General features: G+C 36.2%; 1 protein-coding gene across 4 annotated transcripts in view; it reads right to left on the reverse strand.

Moving 5' to 3' along the window:
* Positions 1-7,963: 7,963 nt before the first annotated feature.
* LOC132557378 (orexin receptor type 2-like) overlaps positions 7,964-19,756 on the reverse strand; it is a 68,886-nt gene continuing 57,093 nt past the window's right edge. The window contains exons 3-7 of one of the 4 annotated variants that reach the window (XM_060221877.1): positions 18,402-18,525; positions 14,118-14,236; positions 11,129-11,239; positions 8,837-8,918; positions 7,964-8,367 (exon numbers count right to left, since the gene is read on the reverse strand). In XM_060221877.1, coding sequence (XP_060077860.1) covers positions 8,211-8,367; positions 8,837-8,918; positions 11,129-11,239; positions 14,118-14,236; positions 18,402-18,525 — 593 coding nt within the window. In that variant the 3' untranslated portion in view covers positions 7,964-8,210. Of the gene's footprint in view, positions 8,368-8,836; positions 9,000-9,531; positions 9,557-11,128; positions 11,240-14,117; positions 14,237-18,401; positions 18,526-19,756 lie in introns of those variants that run through there. The other 3 variants (XM_060221879.1, XM_060221880.1, XM_060221881.1) reach the window with 3 other exon arrangements.

Raw genomic sequence — 19,756 nt, forward strand, 5'->3', positions numbered from 1 at the left:
TCTTACCTCAACATCAGCACTTCTGATTTAATTTTTTTTCATTCAAATACCTACATTAATTTATAAACTAGAGCAAGGTGACGTTTCTCACATTGCAAGAGGACAAAGAAAAATATAAAGTGTCGTTATGTAGCATATATCCATACATAAAATTATGCGAAAAAATCAAATTTGCCTTCTCATTAACATGACTGTTAGTAGGAGATATTGAACCTGCATACATAACACAAAATATATGGGGACGGCGCTCTACCAGCTAAGAAGATTGCCGTTTTGAAGTTAGCCGGAGGAGAAATAAAATTTCTTCATAGATTCGACAATGGACTTAATACTAAGTTTGATTGATAAGTTGTGAACCTCATATTTAAGTGTTTGGCTTTTGGCGAATATATTGCACTATTTTTCAACATAATCTCCTTCAGTTTCTATGAATTATGCCAGCGATGTTTAAAGGCTTCAATGCCACTTTTAAATACGTCGTCTTCTGAAAGTCCTCCACTGTATGTATGACGTCATCATTGTTTATTGTTGGTCATTTTTGCAGATAATCTACCTTCAGAATAACATAAACAGAAAACTGAGGCCATAACATTTCAAGCTGATGGAACAGTCTTTGCCTTCTATGGTGGAGAAGAACCAGGGTGTTTCCATTGTTTAGACTGTTTCCTTCATGGTCACAGAAATCTAGGATCTGCCACTGAATGTTTCAGATTAGCACGCGCCAAAATCCGTCCGGTGTGCTTCTGGTCAACTGTCAGAAGTCATAACAATACCATTGACTACTTCTGGGGTTGCAACAGTGACAGTCCTTAAAGGACGGGCATCATCCCCAAGGCTCTGCCTTCTAAGCTATAATTCCGCCATTCAACTTTTCACGGAAGCATGTGAAGGGACATCATTCCTTGTTGTTTCTTCAACGTAAATGTCCTTAAATGCTATACCTAATGTAAATAATGGATCACATCTTTTTCAGCATTTTGTTCATCTAGCAAAAGTCATTTGCCTTGTTTACTTTCGAGTGCTACCTCTTTGACATCAACAGACCAAGTTACACATGTCTTCGGGTACACAGAATTAAATAATCAGTAACTGATAGAGCTGATAAAGGACATCCCTACTTCTTCAAATACATGGCTCACAAATTATTAATCAGCCTTCGTATGTTTAAAAAGGCAAATAGAATACTGAATATTAGCAGAAAACGCTCCCCCCCCAGTCTCTCTATCTATATACACGAAAAAAAGAATGATAAAAAGCCTTGAAGGGATAGCATTGTGGTTTTGAATGTCTTGTCAGACCTGGCGTCTTTTCTTTCAGAAATAATCCGCTTACATCCGATTCGAATACGGTAATGAAAAACAATCAAAATAACAGCAATCGGTGTTATTTAATAGAAGTTTATATTGAGATACAGAAGAGCCAAACAATAAATTACACTGCATCTTATACATGTAGCTGTTTTGTCCTTCTAGGATGATGCTAAGGGCCTAAAATTTTGAAGCCTAAAAGGTTGATTGAAATAATTGAAAGAAAAGTCGAATTCTAGAGTTGGAGGTGCACTGGCCCCATAATTTATTAAATCACGAAATTGTCATATATCAGATAATTATAGATTAGCATCAAATACACTTGTATATTATGACGCGAGCAAATGTTCCAATGAATTAAAACTTGGCGTCCAGAATACGCTTATCCTCGGGTACAGTGTCTAGTGTCTAAGAGATTTAATCATTGAAAAAACAAAAATACACTACTGTATCTAATTCCTAATTTGTATTAAAACGTGTTATTCAGTTGTGTATCTTTTACACAATCTTTTCAATACTGGGCGATTTCCAAATAACACCTGGTATATAAACGCCCTCTGAGAACCATGCCAAATTCAACATGTAAAAAGAGTTATTAATCAAACTCAAATGAAAACAAAAAACGAAAAAATAAAGGAAAAAATGACATGATAACAAAAACAAGAGAATAAAGAGAAGGTACTGAAGACGCTCCAAGATAAAAGAAAGTATATAAAAACACACGAAGGAAGTAGATAACGAAGTCATCCCAAAAGGATAGAAACTGACCAAAGCAACCAGTAAGTCACAAAAATAAAAGTGAAATAGAAGTAAGACAAAAAGAAACCAAAGACAAAAATCAAGATTATGAATTTTAGGTACCAATACATTTAAAAGTGGTACTGGAAGGGAGAAATGAACACAAAACTTGACGAGCTCCCACTAAATTGAGAGATAAGGGATAACGTATCATGGCCCGTGATGTTGTGTATCAAAAGATCAATTCATTAATATATACATATGCACATTATTAACAAGTTTTCAATTATATTCGAAAAATTCGAAAAGTGATTTTAATATAGCTATTAAAATCATTTGAGACAGCAAGGTAGACTCCGCTGGCGGACTTCAGCATTTGGCATTCCTCAGTTTAATTCAATAGTGGCACAGTTCCAAATATCATATGTAATAAATAATCATGAAATTTATTGGGGTAACTACAGCTCCCCATTTACATTCAACATTGATTTTACCAAATTTGATTTATTTCAATCACATTTCGTTTATGTTAAGGTGCCTACCATTTTGTATTGAATGGTGCTATCGATATGAGTGTCTAGACAATCTTTTTTAAAAGATATAACTTCTCATGACAAGTAACACAAAAATCGGCTTAATTCAAGTATTTCATTATTTCTTAGTGCTAGTGACATATTTGTTGAGAATACTAAAATATCATAAACCTCTCCAATGCGTGTTCATCTCAATCTTAAAATCACATTCCGGAGCTATGGGACTCAGAGATGAAATTAATATAATCTCAAATTGCTCCGCGATTTATTGACTGGCATGAACAGAGTTTGATGTTATCCGATGATAATGCTGTATGGTTCCATCAGTTCATTTTCGTATTACCGATGGGAACATCCACCTCACTGTGTCGATCACTGGAGGAAGCTAATACACGGAAACACACAGCCCTTCAGCACTGAACAAGGCGCCTCTTTGATATACCAACTAAAGGGATGCAATTTAAAGTTTCCAGTAAAGCATTCATTATTTGCAAGGAAAAACATGCTGATGAACAGTCGGATACACAAAAGGAGATTTTCTGAAAGGTCGTCGTGATAAAATTGTTCATTATTGACCATTTTAAAACGCAAATGTAATGCAAATTACAATATCACTAAACCTATTGTCACAGTTATGTTGAAATTCAAACATCCATATTTTATATCTAAGATAAAAATTAAATGGCATCAAGTCTGCTTCACTGCTTTAAGCGTTAGCATCACACAAGCATGCCATATGATGGTACTACAAAGATAGGGGCGACTTCAGTCATACGTATGGCCGATATCTTGGTATTGTACCATCAATCACGGTTAAACAATGCCGTTAGGTAAAATAAAAAGTTTCCGACCTTGTCCTCATGTCACCATATCTCCACGTAAAATATGCCTTTGTCTCAATCTGAAAGTCTATTTACAGGACTGCACGATTTCATAGTCCATTAAATGTGATACAAATAAAACTTTCATTTTCCAAATTTGCTTTTTATGTTCTTGTTTTCATTCTGCTAGCTGCTTGCTGTGGTTGACGGACGTTACCGGAATTGGTGTGGTTGCTGCGGAAGTTTAATGCGTCGTACTTACATTGTTTTTCTATGTAATATTCATCTTTTGCTGATTATCGTTTTCTCTTCTTTTAAGTACAATCAAAGATAATTCATGCTATGTTTTTGTCTACATGTCTAACGTTACTGGCTCACAAAATCAAAGACAATGTTCCATTATTAAGAAATACACTTATTTCATCTAAAGTTTATTATAAATCAATGTCCAACTTTAATTGCTTCACGTGCTGATTTTTGTTCATTATTTCTATTGTAATTATCTACAATGGAATGAAATTTCAATATCTGCCTCGAGTTAAATTCACCATATGCCAGATTAAAGTATTTGAATCTTATTAGATTTCCAGTGATTTGTTGCTGTCGCCAGGGTTTCTAGAGTATTGCGTAAGACGTTTACGTCATGCGGTGCAATCAGTAATTTCCTACATTTAACAACCTGTGCGATCTAACGTAGTAGTTGTTTGCACTCCATATACATAGCTACGAATCATAAATCATTTACATGTAATAAAGTGTTTGTGCAAATGGTATGAAAACAAATCATGGCTGTTATCTCCTAATTGTTTTGTATTCTGTTATATTTATCTTTTTAAGGACTTTTCTAAATATCCAAAGGTGTGTGTACATGTAAATTGCATAATACATGATTCCAACACATGTATACATCAAATCTGGTCATGTTGTCCTTTGTTTATTATACGCTGTTTACCTAGATAAAGTACGCTATATTCACTGATTACCTAGATAAGGTACGACATTTTCATTGATTACCTAGGTAAGGAACTATATCTACACTGATTACCTAGATAAGGCACGCTATATTCACTGATTACCTAGATAAGGTGCGTCGTCTTCATTGATTACCTAGATAAGGTACGACATTTTTATTGATTACCTAGATAAGGTACGATATCTACACTAGATACCTAGATAAGGAACAATATCTGTACTTATTACCTGGATAGGTTATAATATCTACACTGATTACCTAGATAAGGAACGATAACTGCACCGATTACCAAGACGTATACAATACCAATACCGATAAGTAACACCAAAGAGTATTATTGTAAAGGTGATATAAAAAGAAAGAAACAAAGAAAGAAAAGAAAAAGAAAGAAAATTGGTTACATAGCTTAATTACACATCTCGTGTTTTACTAATATGAAGAAAATTAATAATGGTTTTATAAGAAAATACAATCATAGCAAACTAAGAATCCTTGTAACACTTGCCAACTTGATGTTTGTTTGCTATGTTCTAGAACAATACTATTGTTATGAAAAATGAATGTGAATAACGAATCAAGAAAATATACAGTAGTTAAAGTGTGCCGCTGCTTTTGGAAAACACACAAAGAAAGTCAAACACGCAATAATGACATGGGATAAGAGAAACATGAAATAAGATGAAACGATAATAAAAACAATCATCCTCTCCGCAGGAGTACGAAAGCTGACACTGAAAGTAGCGTTGACAGTAGTTGTTTGAGACAAAAATCAATTGTAGTATATTTAAGAAGTATGATGTATGTTTGATTGATGATAACGCGATTAAGAATACACAGGAAAATTGGAGCGTGAAGAAAATTACTGAAACTGTCGTCAGCTGGTCATTTATCTGTGACACAGGACTTATGTGTACCTAAACATAGTTGCAAAGACACCTGAAGCTGCGTGAGATCATTGGCAACACTGAAATAAAAAAAAACATTAAATAGAATAGTATCAAGTTAGAACATGATGAACTGTTGCTCCCAGCGATTTCATTGCGACTGGTTTGATTTGTTGTACTTAAATTTGTCCGCCTATTATTGAACGTCAATTAATTGGACCCACAGACGCTGACCAGTTCAGCCGAGCAATTGTCCACTTATTTTTTTGTGTATATACTACTTCCTAATATCTATAATACTAGTTCAGCGTTGTTTAATCGCATTATTACATAGTCTTTCTGTAAAGAAATAATGTCTAATTGTTGCCCACATTTTGCAAACAGATCCTAATTTCAGGAAAAAGCCCTTGAATACTAAATCAGTAGCGACATTAAACACGAGGGATCTTGGCTCCTACCATTATTTGATTTTTATCTGCTCTTTGAAACTTGGATCTTTCCATTCTTTTCTCTTAATGATGAGGAATATGAATATTCCTTCGCATCTGATGACGGTGGGCTGGAAACTATAAGTTGGGATTCTTGGAGGTTGTTCTCGAGGGATAGAAAATCTATAATAAAGAAATTGAAATCATAGCGCTTTATAGTCACTATGGTAAAACGATATCCATGTTGATTTCGTTGTAGGAAAATGATCGAAGTTAAAATTCAGGTGGGTATGTATGGTGGAAATAGGCAATAATTCCAATAATCTCAACGCCAAACTCTATAAAGATATTGTCAACAAGAAATTCGATCATTTTAACAATTCTTCGTTATCTTCGTATATTTTAACAGATACGATTCTGTATAGTTTTGATTAAGATTCGGTTGATCTACTAAGTATACAAATCAACAATAAAATGTTGTTTATATGGATTCTTGTGAAATTTAGGAATCCTGTATGAACAATGGGATTCTGAATGATTGTAATACCTAAGCATGGTTAGCTAGCATTTCTTATTTGGGAAATTCGGGACATATTTAGGCGGTGTTTCCAACATCATCGAGCTAACCTAGTTTGTTTTGTATAAGGGCATGTAGTCATGTCTGCAAAGAAGGATCGAGTTATTAAATGTTTTATCTGTAGGCACAATGATATCCCTTTGTATAATCTATATGTTCTTGTATGTACTTTTCCCCAATAACAGCATATTGATCTAATCAACTGAGTAAATACTTACTTTGATTAACCAAGATTTACACGGCGGGTGTTGTCGGTGAAGACGTGTAACTCTTCCAGAACACGTGGACATATTCTCCTCGAGCTTTTTCAGGAGTCTTCATGTAAATCTCTTTTTTTGTTCATATTTAGCACTAGTTTTATTCAATTTAAGTTTAGATTATAAATACGTTTATATGGAACTGTAATGCCTCTCGGTAGAAAAACTCCTTCACAGATCAAAAACATAGGTTGATTAATAACTTATGTGAGTGCTGCGGTCAGTGTGCCATAGATGGTATGTAAGTTGGCGTACCTTCGCCTCTGCATTACTACTTCTTTTCTGCCTGTTTAAGGAATTATCATAATCCTTTTTAGTCATCGGCATCACATATCATTGCACTTGCAACAAAGAAGTTATTAGTTTTCATGTATTCGGCGCTTCATAATATTAGACATTCAATTCAATCTGGTATTTTTGAGAGACTAATGGCTTCCGCACTTTACACTGGGTGACAATCGGATATCGACTTTGTCTACATACGGAGCTATAAGATAACTTGTTAATTGATTTTTTGTCTTTAAATCACGTTTAAATTTGTCCATTTTTGCATTAGTTACACAAGCAGCTGTCCAAACAAAGCTGAGAACTCACTTAACTTTTTTTATTTTTCCCTTTTCTTCCTCTGGCCTTTTCAAATGTAGAACACGGCCTTGAGTTTGATAGTAAGAGCCAGTTGTTTCATCTAATCTGGACATTCAGCAATGACCTGGGCTGAAGATTCACTTCATAATGATAGTAGATGTATTCCTTATTCGGTTACGTATTGTCTGTATCTTGTCCAAGGTCATGTTGTAGTGATTACTGGATGAAGAGGGAGTAAACTGCCAGCTAAGTCAATGACAATAAAGGGATAATGCATTTATACAATATGTAGTGAAATAATGGAATCAAAGGTACCGATAAGAGGAATCAGGATAGGGATTTCCATCTTGATAAGATTTGGAATAAAACTATTATAAATAATTGTCGATGGGTGTGTAAATATAGTTACAATCTCGTAAGCACCATTGATAAATCTGCTAATAATATTGTTTTAACCCACAAAGATTGTGTTCATGACGAAAATCGTGAGATTATATCGAACGTCAGACAATTAAGGCAACATGTTATTTTCTTTCACAATTTGAATGTAATGAGAACCTTAAACTATCTTACTATATATCATATCATGTATTGTGAAGGCTGTTGTTTTTGATATGATTTAATGCTTATCATTTTTGCCAAAAGGTTAATGCAGAAGGGTCGCATGTTGTTGAAATAAATATAAAATGGATGTCTTTTATCATTATTAATTTGATAGATGTAAATATATGTAATTATTCTTGGTTTATGCCATCCTCATAAAAGAAACCTCGAAAATAGCAGCCCTTTACAGTAACACATTATCCAGGATACATCCTAAATATTTCATCAAGTTTGAAATGAAAACAAAAAATAAGTCGTTCTTTTTCATGTTTAATTTTCACAAACGTTGAATATCACGAAACAATATAGAAACGTTACAACAAGGAAGTAACTATCTGCTTTGACCGGTATGGATGGAGAAATGAATGTTCATCGTATATATTAACTAATACATTGAATATTTCATCGCTATGTTTAGCATGTCAAAATCGTACCGAACCAGATATCCGTGCTGATGAACTCTACAGTTCCAGAGTCAAAAGAAACAACATATCCACGTGACGATCACGTGGGGTGATGGGCAGGACTTCCGTTGTAGTAGGTGTCTTTACATACTCGTGAGCCATGATTGGAAGGTTTTAGGCGTGTCATTTCCGTCCTCGATTCAGAGAAGTCCAGGCTGCCATCTTTGTAGAGATTACTTTTTTTGTTACGATGTACGCTGTAGTAAAAGCAATAAACCAATATCAGGTGTTTGTTTATATTTTCTACAATGTTGATATCATTATCCGATTTCGGTAAATAAATTGATTTCATTTTCCCCCACAATACAAGATTTATTTATCTAGTAATTTGTCATTAATCAAGTTTTAGCATAAAACTATTTCTAGATGAAACACAAGAAAGGAAATAAGAAAATCTCCGTGTTCATCGGTCTTTTTATTGGCATATCATTCGGTAGTTGTGTTTGCGTGCTTATTTAAGAAACCAAACTATGAATGAACGAATTAATGGATGATAACAGAAATGTAAATGGAAAATATTTGATGACGAATTACACATACATGCAACAACATCGAATTCCGCCTCTTTTCTACGATAACGTGGGAAATGTGAGATTTATATAGGTTTGATCTTACTGGGCATGGCTGCACGTTATGGTCGTGGCGTGGTGTTAGGACAGTACTTACTCAGATTCTAGAAGTGGGTGGTGCTTCTCTTCAAGCAGTTGTGTCTGTCTAACTGTGGGCACTTTCCTAGCCTGTTTGTTATCTAGACAGCATGTTCAGGAAGGTCAAGGTACAGAGTTACTCTTAGGTAAATGATGTTCAGCCAGTTTACTGTGACCCGCCCCTGTATCAATGTTAGCATGGGTTTGAAAGTCTGTGTTGTGCGCTCTCATGCGTATCAATAAGTGATTAAAGTATGCATGATTAGAAAGGACAGTATGAACTCATGTGTCACGATTTAAAAAGGTAAAATCGATATGAACCTCGGTCATTAGAATTTGTTTACATCGGACACTAAGAGCATTGTTGCGAACACTTTTTTCGGGTTGCTTGTATGAACTGTTAGCTGGGTATATATGCACGGTACTGATACATATAAAAAAACGCGCATGACCAAAGACTTTCTAGTCGAACAACGTTGATACAGACATGCAGGGAATATGAAATAATGAAAAATTGGGTGACGTGAACCTGTTTATAAGTGAAATGCAGGACTGGATAGAGGAAGAAAGAACACCACTGGGATATGTAGGAGAGTGAAGACAATATAAGATATAAGATATAGAGATGCAGATTCAGAACGTGACACAACAAGAGCTGTGACGGCTTACAACTGAAGATAAATCTACGAGGTGGTGCTTTGTATAGTTTCGTACCTCCGGAGGGGCATCCCAGACTGGTCTGAAGCGTGGCAAAACAAAAATCCAAAACCAACATAAAACTATGCTTCATCTGCATATAATGAGCACTTACATGTGTGTTACCATTGTTTGTTAAAGTTATGGAAATTTAATTAATAAAAATCACATTTAGACTGCATCTTTCTAGACACATGATAGCCGAACTAATTCTGATGGCTTGTAATCTGGAAAATAGGATACATAATTGGTACATTTAATATACCCGAGTAACAATATCTGTCCAAGTGAATACCGTTAATGCAATATTCCAAATCTTGCATGTGTAAGTTTGGCACCTGTCTATATTTTTATCACTAGGTTATGGTACAGATCTGTATATATCAATGGTAAGTATTGATTTACATACAAACATAATGCTTTAATTGTTAAGTTAAACAATGACTTACATACAAGCTGAAATACAATGGGTTCCTTTTCCAAATGGATTAGATAAAATATAAATCGTTGTAAGTCTTCGGATCATAATTGTTTTTCTTGCTGGTATACAAGTTCCTTTTACACGAAGTAATTAAAATATCGTATTTGTCCTATGCTTACAATGCTTTTTGTGAAGTATGTTTAAAATTTAAGGATCAACACTGACAGAAGAAATTTAGGCATGAAGTTTTAATACAGAAGAAACGTACAGTGACATTTCTTACACTTCTTAAAAAAGGAGATGTCGGCTGTAAAGTTCCATTCTTGTGATCGTAATGACGTGATATTTTAAAACCAAAAAGTATTATATTTCTTTGATTGAAACTGTAGGAATTAACAGATATAAAGCAAACACTACGTTTGAAAACTGAGGAAAGGCTAAAGTTGAAATGCGACCCATATTTGGTTTGTATACTAGCGAGGGTAGTGTGGCACAGGTAATAGCTGCATTTATAAAATACTTCTTAATCTACAGGAGTAAGTACAAGAGACTGCAATCCTAAAATAAAAGTAATGTTTAGTTATAGGTATGAATTAAAAAGATATTAATAAAATCCCACTATTTGTGGGCAATGAAAATGAAAGATTATTGTCTTGGGCTACATTTGTGAGCAGATTTACATTTATAAAATATAAGATTTTTTGGACTAAATGAGTGAATAAGGAAGTTGTATAACATCAAAATATCAAATACAAGAAAATGTACATGGTTACTTTAATAGCTACAGTCAAATCTCGTCATCTCGAACTCGCATAACTCAAAGACCTCATTTAATGCGAAGCATTTCGACGGTCCCTGCCGAACTTTACAAAAACATTCGGACTCACTTAAATCAAATATCCGGTTATCTCGAAGTTTCTCCATGGTCCCATCGAGTTCGAGATAACGAGTTTCGACTGCATTATAACTTTTTTGAGAACGCAAGTGACAAAATGTCGTTTCTTCATACTGTACTACCAGAGCGTATGGACAGTAGTCTGATAAGTAGATACTGAACAACTTATCTAAGGAAATAAAGAAGATAGATATATTTGTAAAAGACTTGGCTAGCATGGATTACAACTAGTTTCAATCACGTCTAAGCTTCAGTTGGAACAGATATGAAAACATCATCACCTAAACCATGATACCTACCTTCGGAAGAATGGTTTTGTGTCCTACTGGCATTCATCCCACGCTGAGTTCGTGTATAATTAAGCTTTACACAGCACCAGCACACTACACGGAACTCCTTTTTAAATTTCTCTAAAAACATAAGAAAAGGCTAGTCATTAGTTAGAACCTCGGCCTAATGACAAGGTGTTCCTGTACAGAAACACACAGCGTTACACAGATATATAGTGTTGATGTCCGCCACAAAAAACATCAGGAGCGAGTTAGGTCGGGAGGCTGAGATAGCTCTTAAAACATCTTCAAACAGTTATATGTGTTTTAGTTAATGTACTTCATTAGAGTAACCTCAGATACTAATTCATGAAGGTGCTATGATTAGAGATTTTATCGTGCACTCTTTAGCAGTCAAATCGTTCCTTTTACTTAAATAGCTCTATGAAGTATCACTCGAATTGCTGTTTAAGTAGTAAAACGTGCCAGCAGTTTAATACATCACCTAAAAGTATAAACCGCTGTATGAATTAAATTAGTATGAGAGTTATGAACAGTCAATTATGGGCAAACGTCGAGGGAACAACAACCAGCTGTGGAACACTTAACGACAATTACCGGCCGTCTTGTTGTTTTCATCTAGTAATCTATAGACGTTGTACCTAATTCTGGTCAGCGTCATTTCGTGTGTTATGATAAAGAAAAGACCCTATAACACAGGCCAACATATTGAATATAATGTTATATGGTTTCTTCTAAAACCAGCTGATAAAATGACGTTTTCAAATATTGATTGTGTTTGCTCATTGAATGTTTTCACAACACAAGTCGAAACAAAATTCAGTTACAATCCATTTCATGTTAATTTGCCTGTAGTCCTGAATCCCAATTATCGTAGGAAATTGAATTCTACTGGGATTTCGTTTTTAAACCCGAAGTTGATTTCATATTTAACTTACCAGTTGAGTCATAACTATCATATTAACGAAGTTAAGATGTAATATGTTAAATACCAAGATGACATGACTTCAGTCTCACTAGTTTTGACGACTACAGTTCAGTATAGGACATAATCTTCAGTTTTATGTATTGTGTTAATATCGTTAACTTTAAACGTCCTATTTCTCATCGTTACCTGCTTATTACTTCCCAAACCTTATTGATCAGCCTGTATCGATATCCTTCGTATGTGTTCTGGTATACTGCAGTATATTGATATTACCCACTATGTAATGTCCTGCCTTTGATATTGTGTGCCGCCTGATATTACTTGTTTTATGAAATCAATGGCTTGCTCTATAGAACATTAACACTTGCGATTTTTTCCCATGAAATTGTCTGATATAGAAATATTAGTATGTTTTGGGGATTTATTGGTCAGTACTAGATAACAGCAGTAGTATCGTGCTATGGAACAGCAGATGAAGTCACGTATATTTTTTAATAACGTTAGCAATATGACAGTGTTGATCACGAACAAAAAGATGTTATTGGTTCACATTCATGTTTAGAACATAACGCCGCCGGAGATTTCGTTCTGCGCTACCGCAGAATAAGAGACAGGTGTCACAGTCCATCATGCATGTGTTTACACAGCACTTGTAATCTTACAGACAGATGTCTCCAGAAGTATTATTTGTCAAAGTGTATAAAGTTAAAACTTACCGCCAGTATACAAGGGAATGTAAGCGTATTTACGTCAGACGTTGAAACTTACGGTCAGTAGCCTTGAAGACCATTGTCACAGCTTATCACGTGATAACCCTCGTCAGTAGCCTTGAAGACCATTATCACAGCGTATCACGTGATAACCCCCTCAGTAGCCTTAAAGACCATTGTCACAGCGTATCACATGATAACCCTCGTCAGTAGCCTTGAAGACCATTGTCACAGCGTATCACGTGATAACCCCCGTCAGTAGCCTTGAAGACCATTGTCACAGCATATCACGTGATAACCCCCGTCAGTAGCCTTGAAGACCATTGTCACAGCGTATCACGAGATAACCCCCGTCAGTAGCCTTGAAGACCATTGTCTCAGTAGCCTTGAAAGTTATTGTCGCATCGTATCACACGATAACTCCCGCCAGTAGTCTTGAAGACCATTGTCGTATCGTATCACGTGATAACTCCCGTCAGTATCCTTCAAGACCATTGTCGCATCGTCTCACGTGATAACTCCCGTCATTAGCCTTGAAAACTTTTGTCACAGCGTATCACGTGATAACCCCCGTCAGTAGCCTTAAAGACCATTGTCACAGCGTATCACATGATAACCCTCGTCAGTAGCCTTGAAGACCATTGTCACAGCGTATCACGTGATAACCCCCGTCAGTAGCCTTGAAGACCATTGTCACAGCATATCACGTGATAACCCTCGTCAGTAGCCTTGAAGACCATTGTCACAGCGTATCACGTGATAACCCCCGTCAGTAGCCTTGAAGACCATTGTCTCAGTAGCCTTGAAAGTTATTGTCGCATCGTATCACACGATAACTCCCGCCAGTTGTCTTGAAGACCATTGTCGTATCGTATCACGTGATAACTCCCGTCAGTATCCTTCAAGACCATTGTCGCATCGTCTCACGTGATAACTCCCGTCATTAGCCTTGAAAACTTTTGTCACAGCGTATCACGGGATAACCCCCGTCAGTAGCCTTGAAGACCATTATCACAGCGTATCACGTGATAACCCCCGTCAGTAGCCTTGAAGACCATTGTCTCAGTAGCCTTGAAAGTTATTTTTGCATCGTATCACATGATAACTCCCGCCAGTAGTCTTGAAGACTATTGTCATATCGTATCACGTGATAACTCCCGTCAGTATCCTTCAAGACCATTGTCGCATCGTATCACGTGATAACTCCCGTCATTAGCCTTGAAAACTTTTGTCACAGTGTATCACACGATAACTCTCGCTATTAGTCTTGGAAACAATTGTCATAGCGAATGTACATGTATGTGATAACTTTCCGTCAGTAGCCTTGGAATGCGTTGTCACAAGCACGTGAAAAACTTACCACTCATAAAGTTGTAGATCACCGGATTAACGGCACTGTTGAAATAACACAGGAACCGTGACGTGAGAGCCAACACGGACGTCGTCATTTCAGGTAATTTATGCATAACCTGAGCATATCTAAAAAAAAAAAACGGACCAGGTTATATAAAATGTTATCTGATTGTCATAGTTAGATGTACACAAGTGTTTTCTTTAACCTTCCATCAAATGCATTTCAAAGAAAAGACAATCTTCATATGACGTCAAATTCACCCTCTTTTCACTGCCCGAACAATTGGGACGATCATTTATTTCCTTGTTATTTCTTTATCATCAGTCCGAATGACATCTCTAAATGAAAAAAATATGTGATCAGGTTGCAGACAGAAGATACCAATCTTAGCATTAATTACATCGGTGGATGCGAATCCTACCTCGATCCCTTCTGAAGCTTGTTTTATCTATAACAGATTACTTATGCTGTGTTCCACCGCATCGTTTGTACATTATGCACGTGCAAACCTGATTGGGACAGCAAGCAAATTGTGTCTTTCAAAGCTAACAAACTTGGCAGCTTCGTTACACACATAAAGGGTGTGTATAGAGGCCAGAATCCTCGTCTTAACAATAAACAAGAACTCTTTTTTAATTAATTGAACTGAATTGAATTCATAATAGTCCCTTTCTCTTCAAACCGACGGCTTTCCAAAGAGTCTATCCTAACAAAGAAATCGTAAGAAATAAAAAGGAGAAAAGAAAGAAAATAAAAAAAATACGAATGTGGCTGGAATAAATCGTAGAGTACATTAGAAAACTGACAGAACCTGGGATTATCTGCGCCCTAAAGCGGACACCACAAAACACTGCATTATTTAGGCCCTAAAGCGGACACCACAAAACACTGCATTATCCAATCTCTACAATGGAACCATGGATCACGGGTTATCCAAGCTAGATATGGGGCATAGTAAAAAGAAAACTGGACACCCCAGACCTTATAACGTGGACCACAAAACAAAGGACGGTCTAGAACCTATCAGGGGAACCATAAAATACTGGGAAGACAGAATCGTAAAGGAGCATCAAAGAAAATACCGACATGTCAAACGAAACATAATCCCGGTCTAAATACAATAAAACAAAGTAAATTATGAACGAAAAAAAGATTAAGACGTAGACTCCTGAAAAAAACAAAAGGAAATAAGACTAGGTGTTCCGTAAGGGTAAGCATCTTCTACTTCATCGACGACACCCGCCATGTAAATATTTGTCAATCCAAGTACGCTTCAAAAAGGATTAATAAGAATGACTTCATACAGATTTTAGAAGAATATCCTAAACAACTTATCAATGTAATGTATTCACTTCTGAAGGGTATCGTTGATATTATCGTTTTATTTAAATGGGTTATACAATTATAGATTGAATGCAATGCTTATTCGTAAATAAATGAGTGCAATCACAGTAAAAGCTTATATACAGTTCGTTAAAACTAAGTAACATTAGGGCTAGAACTGGATTTGTTTCCGTCTGAGTGTAATTTCTTTGTTTAACATTTATGTTGTCAAAGTGGTCAACTATTTTAGCCGAGTATAAGATATTTTCTCCTTCGATCAGAATAATTATCTTAGGTAACAAATTCTTCAGTTTGCATTACATTGTGCCTTAATGTATATACCTTTTTCTGAATACCATTGTCTTTCTGTATGTAATCTAGTACACTTCGATTGGCAGAGATTCATGTCATGGCGAAAACTTCACATTCAAATCAAAAGAGTGTCGAATTATTTGCCTCAACATTATGTTTAAAGTTATCCGATGTCTATATGTTCTGATTTAATGTAGTTTAACATACATAGGAAAACATATCAGTTTTAAATCGCATGCAAAATTGTTAACATAATCTTTCCTTCTGTCATACCAATTGTAATATACAGCTTTCAAACGGTCAATATCTTTGACCCAAACTAACTATAAATAAGGTATCAAGACCCCTACACGTCACTTCCTGCTGGAAATCATGATATACGATGCAGGTTTCAATGAGTCCATGGCCAACTGCCTATAATCCGCGATCTTTTCGAAGTCAGAATGACCTTGACTTATACGACTTCCGGCGGACAGATCTTCTGATAGACAGACAAATTGGTATGTTTACCAGGGTCGCAGACAAAGTGTGGGTCTTAGGACGTGACAAGCACGAATACCATATAAAGCAGTCAGATTATGTTGACATGGAGTCAGGTATTTAGACAGGGATAGTCTCGATCATGTCATCGCTATATTTAATGGACCGTTCCGACAGATATGAACTCCTGTGTGGTGCTGAGAATCCCGCCAACTGCAGCATGACTCCATGTCATAAGTGTTCTTATAGACAGATGAGATTTTATACGATTGTGATGATGGCATGTGCTACTCAAACGATATCGCGACCTGAGGTTAAATACTAACCCTATATAACGGGGATTATTATGTTAAAAGGGAATGACAAGGAAGGTCGGTAAACAGAGGTGACAATGGGGACCAGTAAACAGGGGTGGCAAGGGGGACCAGTAAACAGAGGTGGCAAGGGGGACCAGTAAACAGAGGTGACTAGGGGGACCAGTAAACAGAGGTGACAAGGGGGACCGGTAAACAGAGGTGGCAAGGGGACCAGTAAACAGAGGTGGCAAGGGGGACCAGTAAACATGGGTGACAAGGGGGACCAGTAAATAGGGAGTGACTAGGGGGACCAGTAAACAGAGGTGACAAGGGGGACCAGTAAACATGGGTGACAAGGGGGACCAGTAAATAGGGAGTGACAAGGAGGACATGTACAAAGGGAGTGACAATGAGGACATGTACACAGGGAGTGACAAGGAGGACATGTACACAGGGAGTGACAATGAGGATATGTACAAAGGGAGTGACAAGGAGGACCGGTAAACAGGGAGTGACAAGGAGGACATGTACAAAGGGACTGACAAGGAGGACATGTACACTGGGAGTGACAAGGAGGACATGTACACAGGGAGTGACAAGGAGGACTGGTACACAGGGAGTGACAATGAGGATATGTACAAAGGGAGTGACAAGGTGGACCGGTAAACAGGGAGTGACAAGGAGGACATGTACAAAGGGACTGACAAGGAGAACCGGTAAATGTCAACAAAGGATTGGACAATATTTCTCACTTAATTCCTACATAAAGACGTCGTGAAACGTTATAGAAAGCAAACGTTTCATTAAAACAAAACTATTCAGGAAATAAACGCTAACCATTATATCATTTATCACATGGTCTTTGGTTCTGTTTCCCAGTTCCCGTCAAAATTCGACCATATTTTTGCACCAAAAAATTGGTTGTCCATGAAATGTTAGCTTGACTTAATTACAGTTGTCTTGAATACATTAACAAAATAATCTATACATCAAAATAATACTAAAAACATAAATGCATTATGTCAACACTATGTAAGTCTAATTGAAATGAATAGTCTGTGTGGCTTGTGGGCAACGTTGTGTACAACATGTCACTTGATCTGGGTTAATAGAGTTCTTGTTGTAGTTTACGATGTCTACTAACAAGCAATATAATGGATATTAGGAATAAGATCTAATATATATGTTTGGTATGACGTCGTAAATAACACTATGGCACAAGATTTTAGGTAAATAGAGTATTTAGGTGTTAAAACTGAGGCGTATGGCAAATGTAGGTCACCGACGGTCATTCCTAGGTAGGTTATGATATTGATCTTCAGAGTAAAAGTTTGGGTCAGCGACACCGACGCACTAATAACCGGAGCTCATGTCGTTTGGAACTATAATGAAGTGATGGTAAAATTCGCCAAAATACATGAATACCAACGAGTCCCTCCCGACAGCCTACGACCCAATGGTGATAATAAGCTCCATTATGAATTCTTCAGTCGGTCTGCTTTTACGTTGTATAATCATCTGTTAAGTACTTAGAAGATTACACAAGACACACAAGTGAATGGCTCCTTTAGATACAGCAGAACCAAACAGCGAACGTCACTGATGTTTAGGGCCTAAATTTTGAAACCTTGGAGGCGACTAAGAAAATCCAATGTGATCGGAAGAAAAGTCAAGATCTAGACGGGGAGGTGCACTAGCCCTGTAACTAAATAGATTTCACATTTCACATTTAACAGTAAAATAATATTACAACTTCCCAACATCATCAAATTGAAAAAATAAACATGACACGTCATATTCCATCACTGCAGCGCTGTATGGTGTATAAACAGGCAATTATAGTCACATTACGGCAATGACAAAACAATTCATACTTTACCTAAATATATTTAGTAAGTAAACAGGTAGGTAACACACAGAAAACAACACCACCACCAGGATGAGCATTTTGGCTGTCCTCTTTCTGTTACGTAATGTGGCTGCGTTACTGTCTGACGCAATATCTGGAATAAAACAGATACATCATGTTACAAACAAGCCAGCTGTCAAATCTTCATTAATTCTACGGAATTAATATTGATTGTGGTGATAAAATACAGGACGGTTAGGTTTTGTAGAAAATTCACACACAAAAATCGTCCTAAATATGACATGTCAGATGTTGTCTTATTAAAAGTTTACATTCGATATGATTATATATGGATTTGGTTCAGCCCCGGACATCACTAATGAGTCCTAGGACGAGACCGCTGTATGGCGCTGCTTAATTCATTATAGGACTGAAGTGTAGTGTACCACATGCGGTAGTGATTTTCATTTTCTAATTATGTGTCATTTGTACTGTCTGTGACAAAATATTTTATGATATTGTTAATTTAGTTATTTTGATACCGTTGAAGAGTGTTGTTTTTATTTGATGACGTTTGGTGATGTTTAAATCTGTACTTGTTGGTATTTATCACATCTATAATGCTAATACATTTTCTGGACTTTTGACATTTGAATATGTAATTACATTTGTGACGTCACATTTCTGGCGGTTTGACATTTGAATATGTAATTACATTTTTTGACGTTACATATCTGGCGTTTTGATATTTGAATATGTAATTACATTTGGTGACTTTATATTTTCCGGCGCTTTGACATTTGAATATGTAATTATATTTGGTGACGTTACATTTCTGGCGGTTTGACATTTGAATATGAATTACATATGGTGACGTTTTAATTCTGTTGTTAAAGAACATGTCTATGATATCATTTTCTGATGTCGTTACAGATTGTGTTTTTTTCATTTTCGTTTGTAGCGTAACATTGCCTTTTTTCTTTTCATTAATGAAATTAATTCTGTTTCACTTAATTGTATATTTGAATGCAGTTGTGAGAAGGTAGCTGGCCGATAGAAATGAAGGATTCATTTTCAACGAAGGAAGTCAGATAGACCTGGGAGCTGAATATTGTTGAAATATTTTCACTTCTATGTATAGTTTTCTAAATACAATTCAAAATGAATCGTTCGAACACACTGAAACCAGCGTGTCTTCAAATGGGCCCTAGCGATTAAGTTGCTACTCTAAACTTCATTTTGACATTATCTTAAAATCTGTGTCGTGCTTTAGGGGTACAAATGCTCGATGGTTTCAAATGCTTAAGATATTCATCTTGATTGTACCACTAAAGACTGCTTCCCTTTGTCAATTGACAATCAAATACAGCGATTCTCCATGATAT

Source organism: Ylistrum balloti, unplaced genomic scaffold (genome assembly GCF_031769215.1).
Source record: "Ylistrum balloti isolate Yb309-2 unplaced genomic scaffold, AGI_CSIRO_Ybal_v1 Utg370666, whole genome shotgun sequence".
NCBI lineage: Eukaryota > Metazoa > Mollusca > Bivalvia > Pectinida > Pectinidae > Ylistrum > Ylistrum balloti.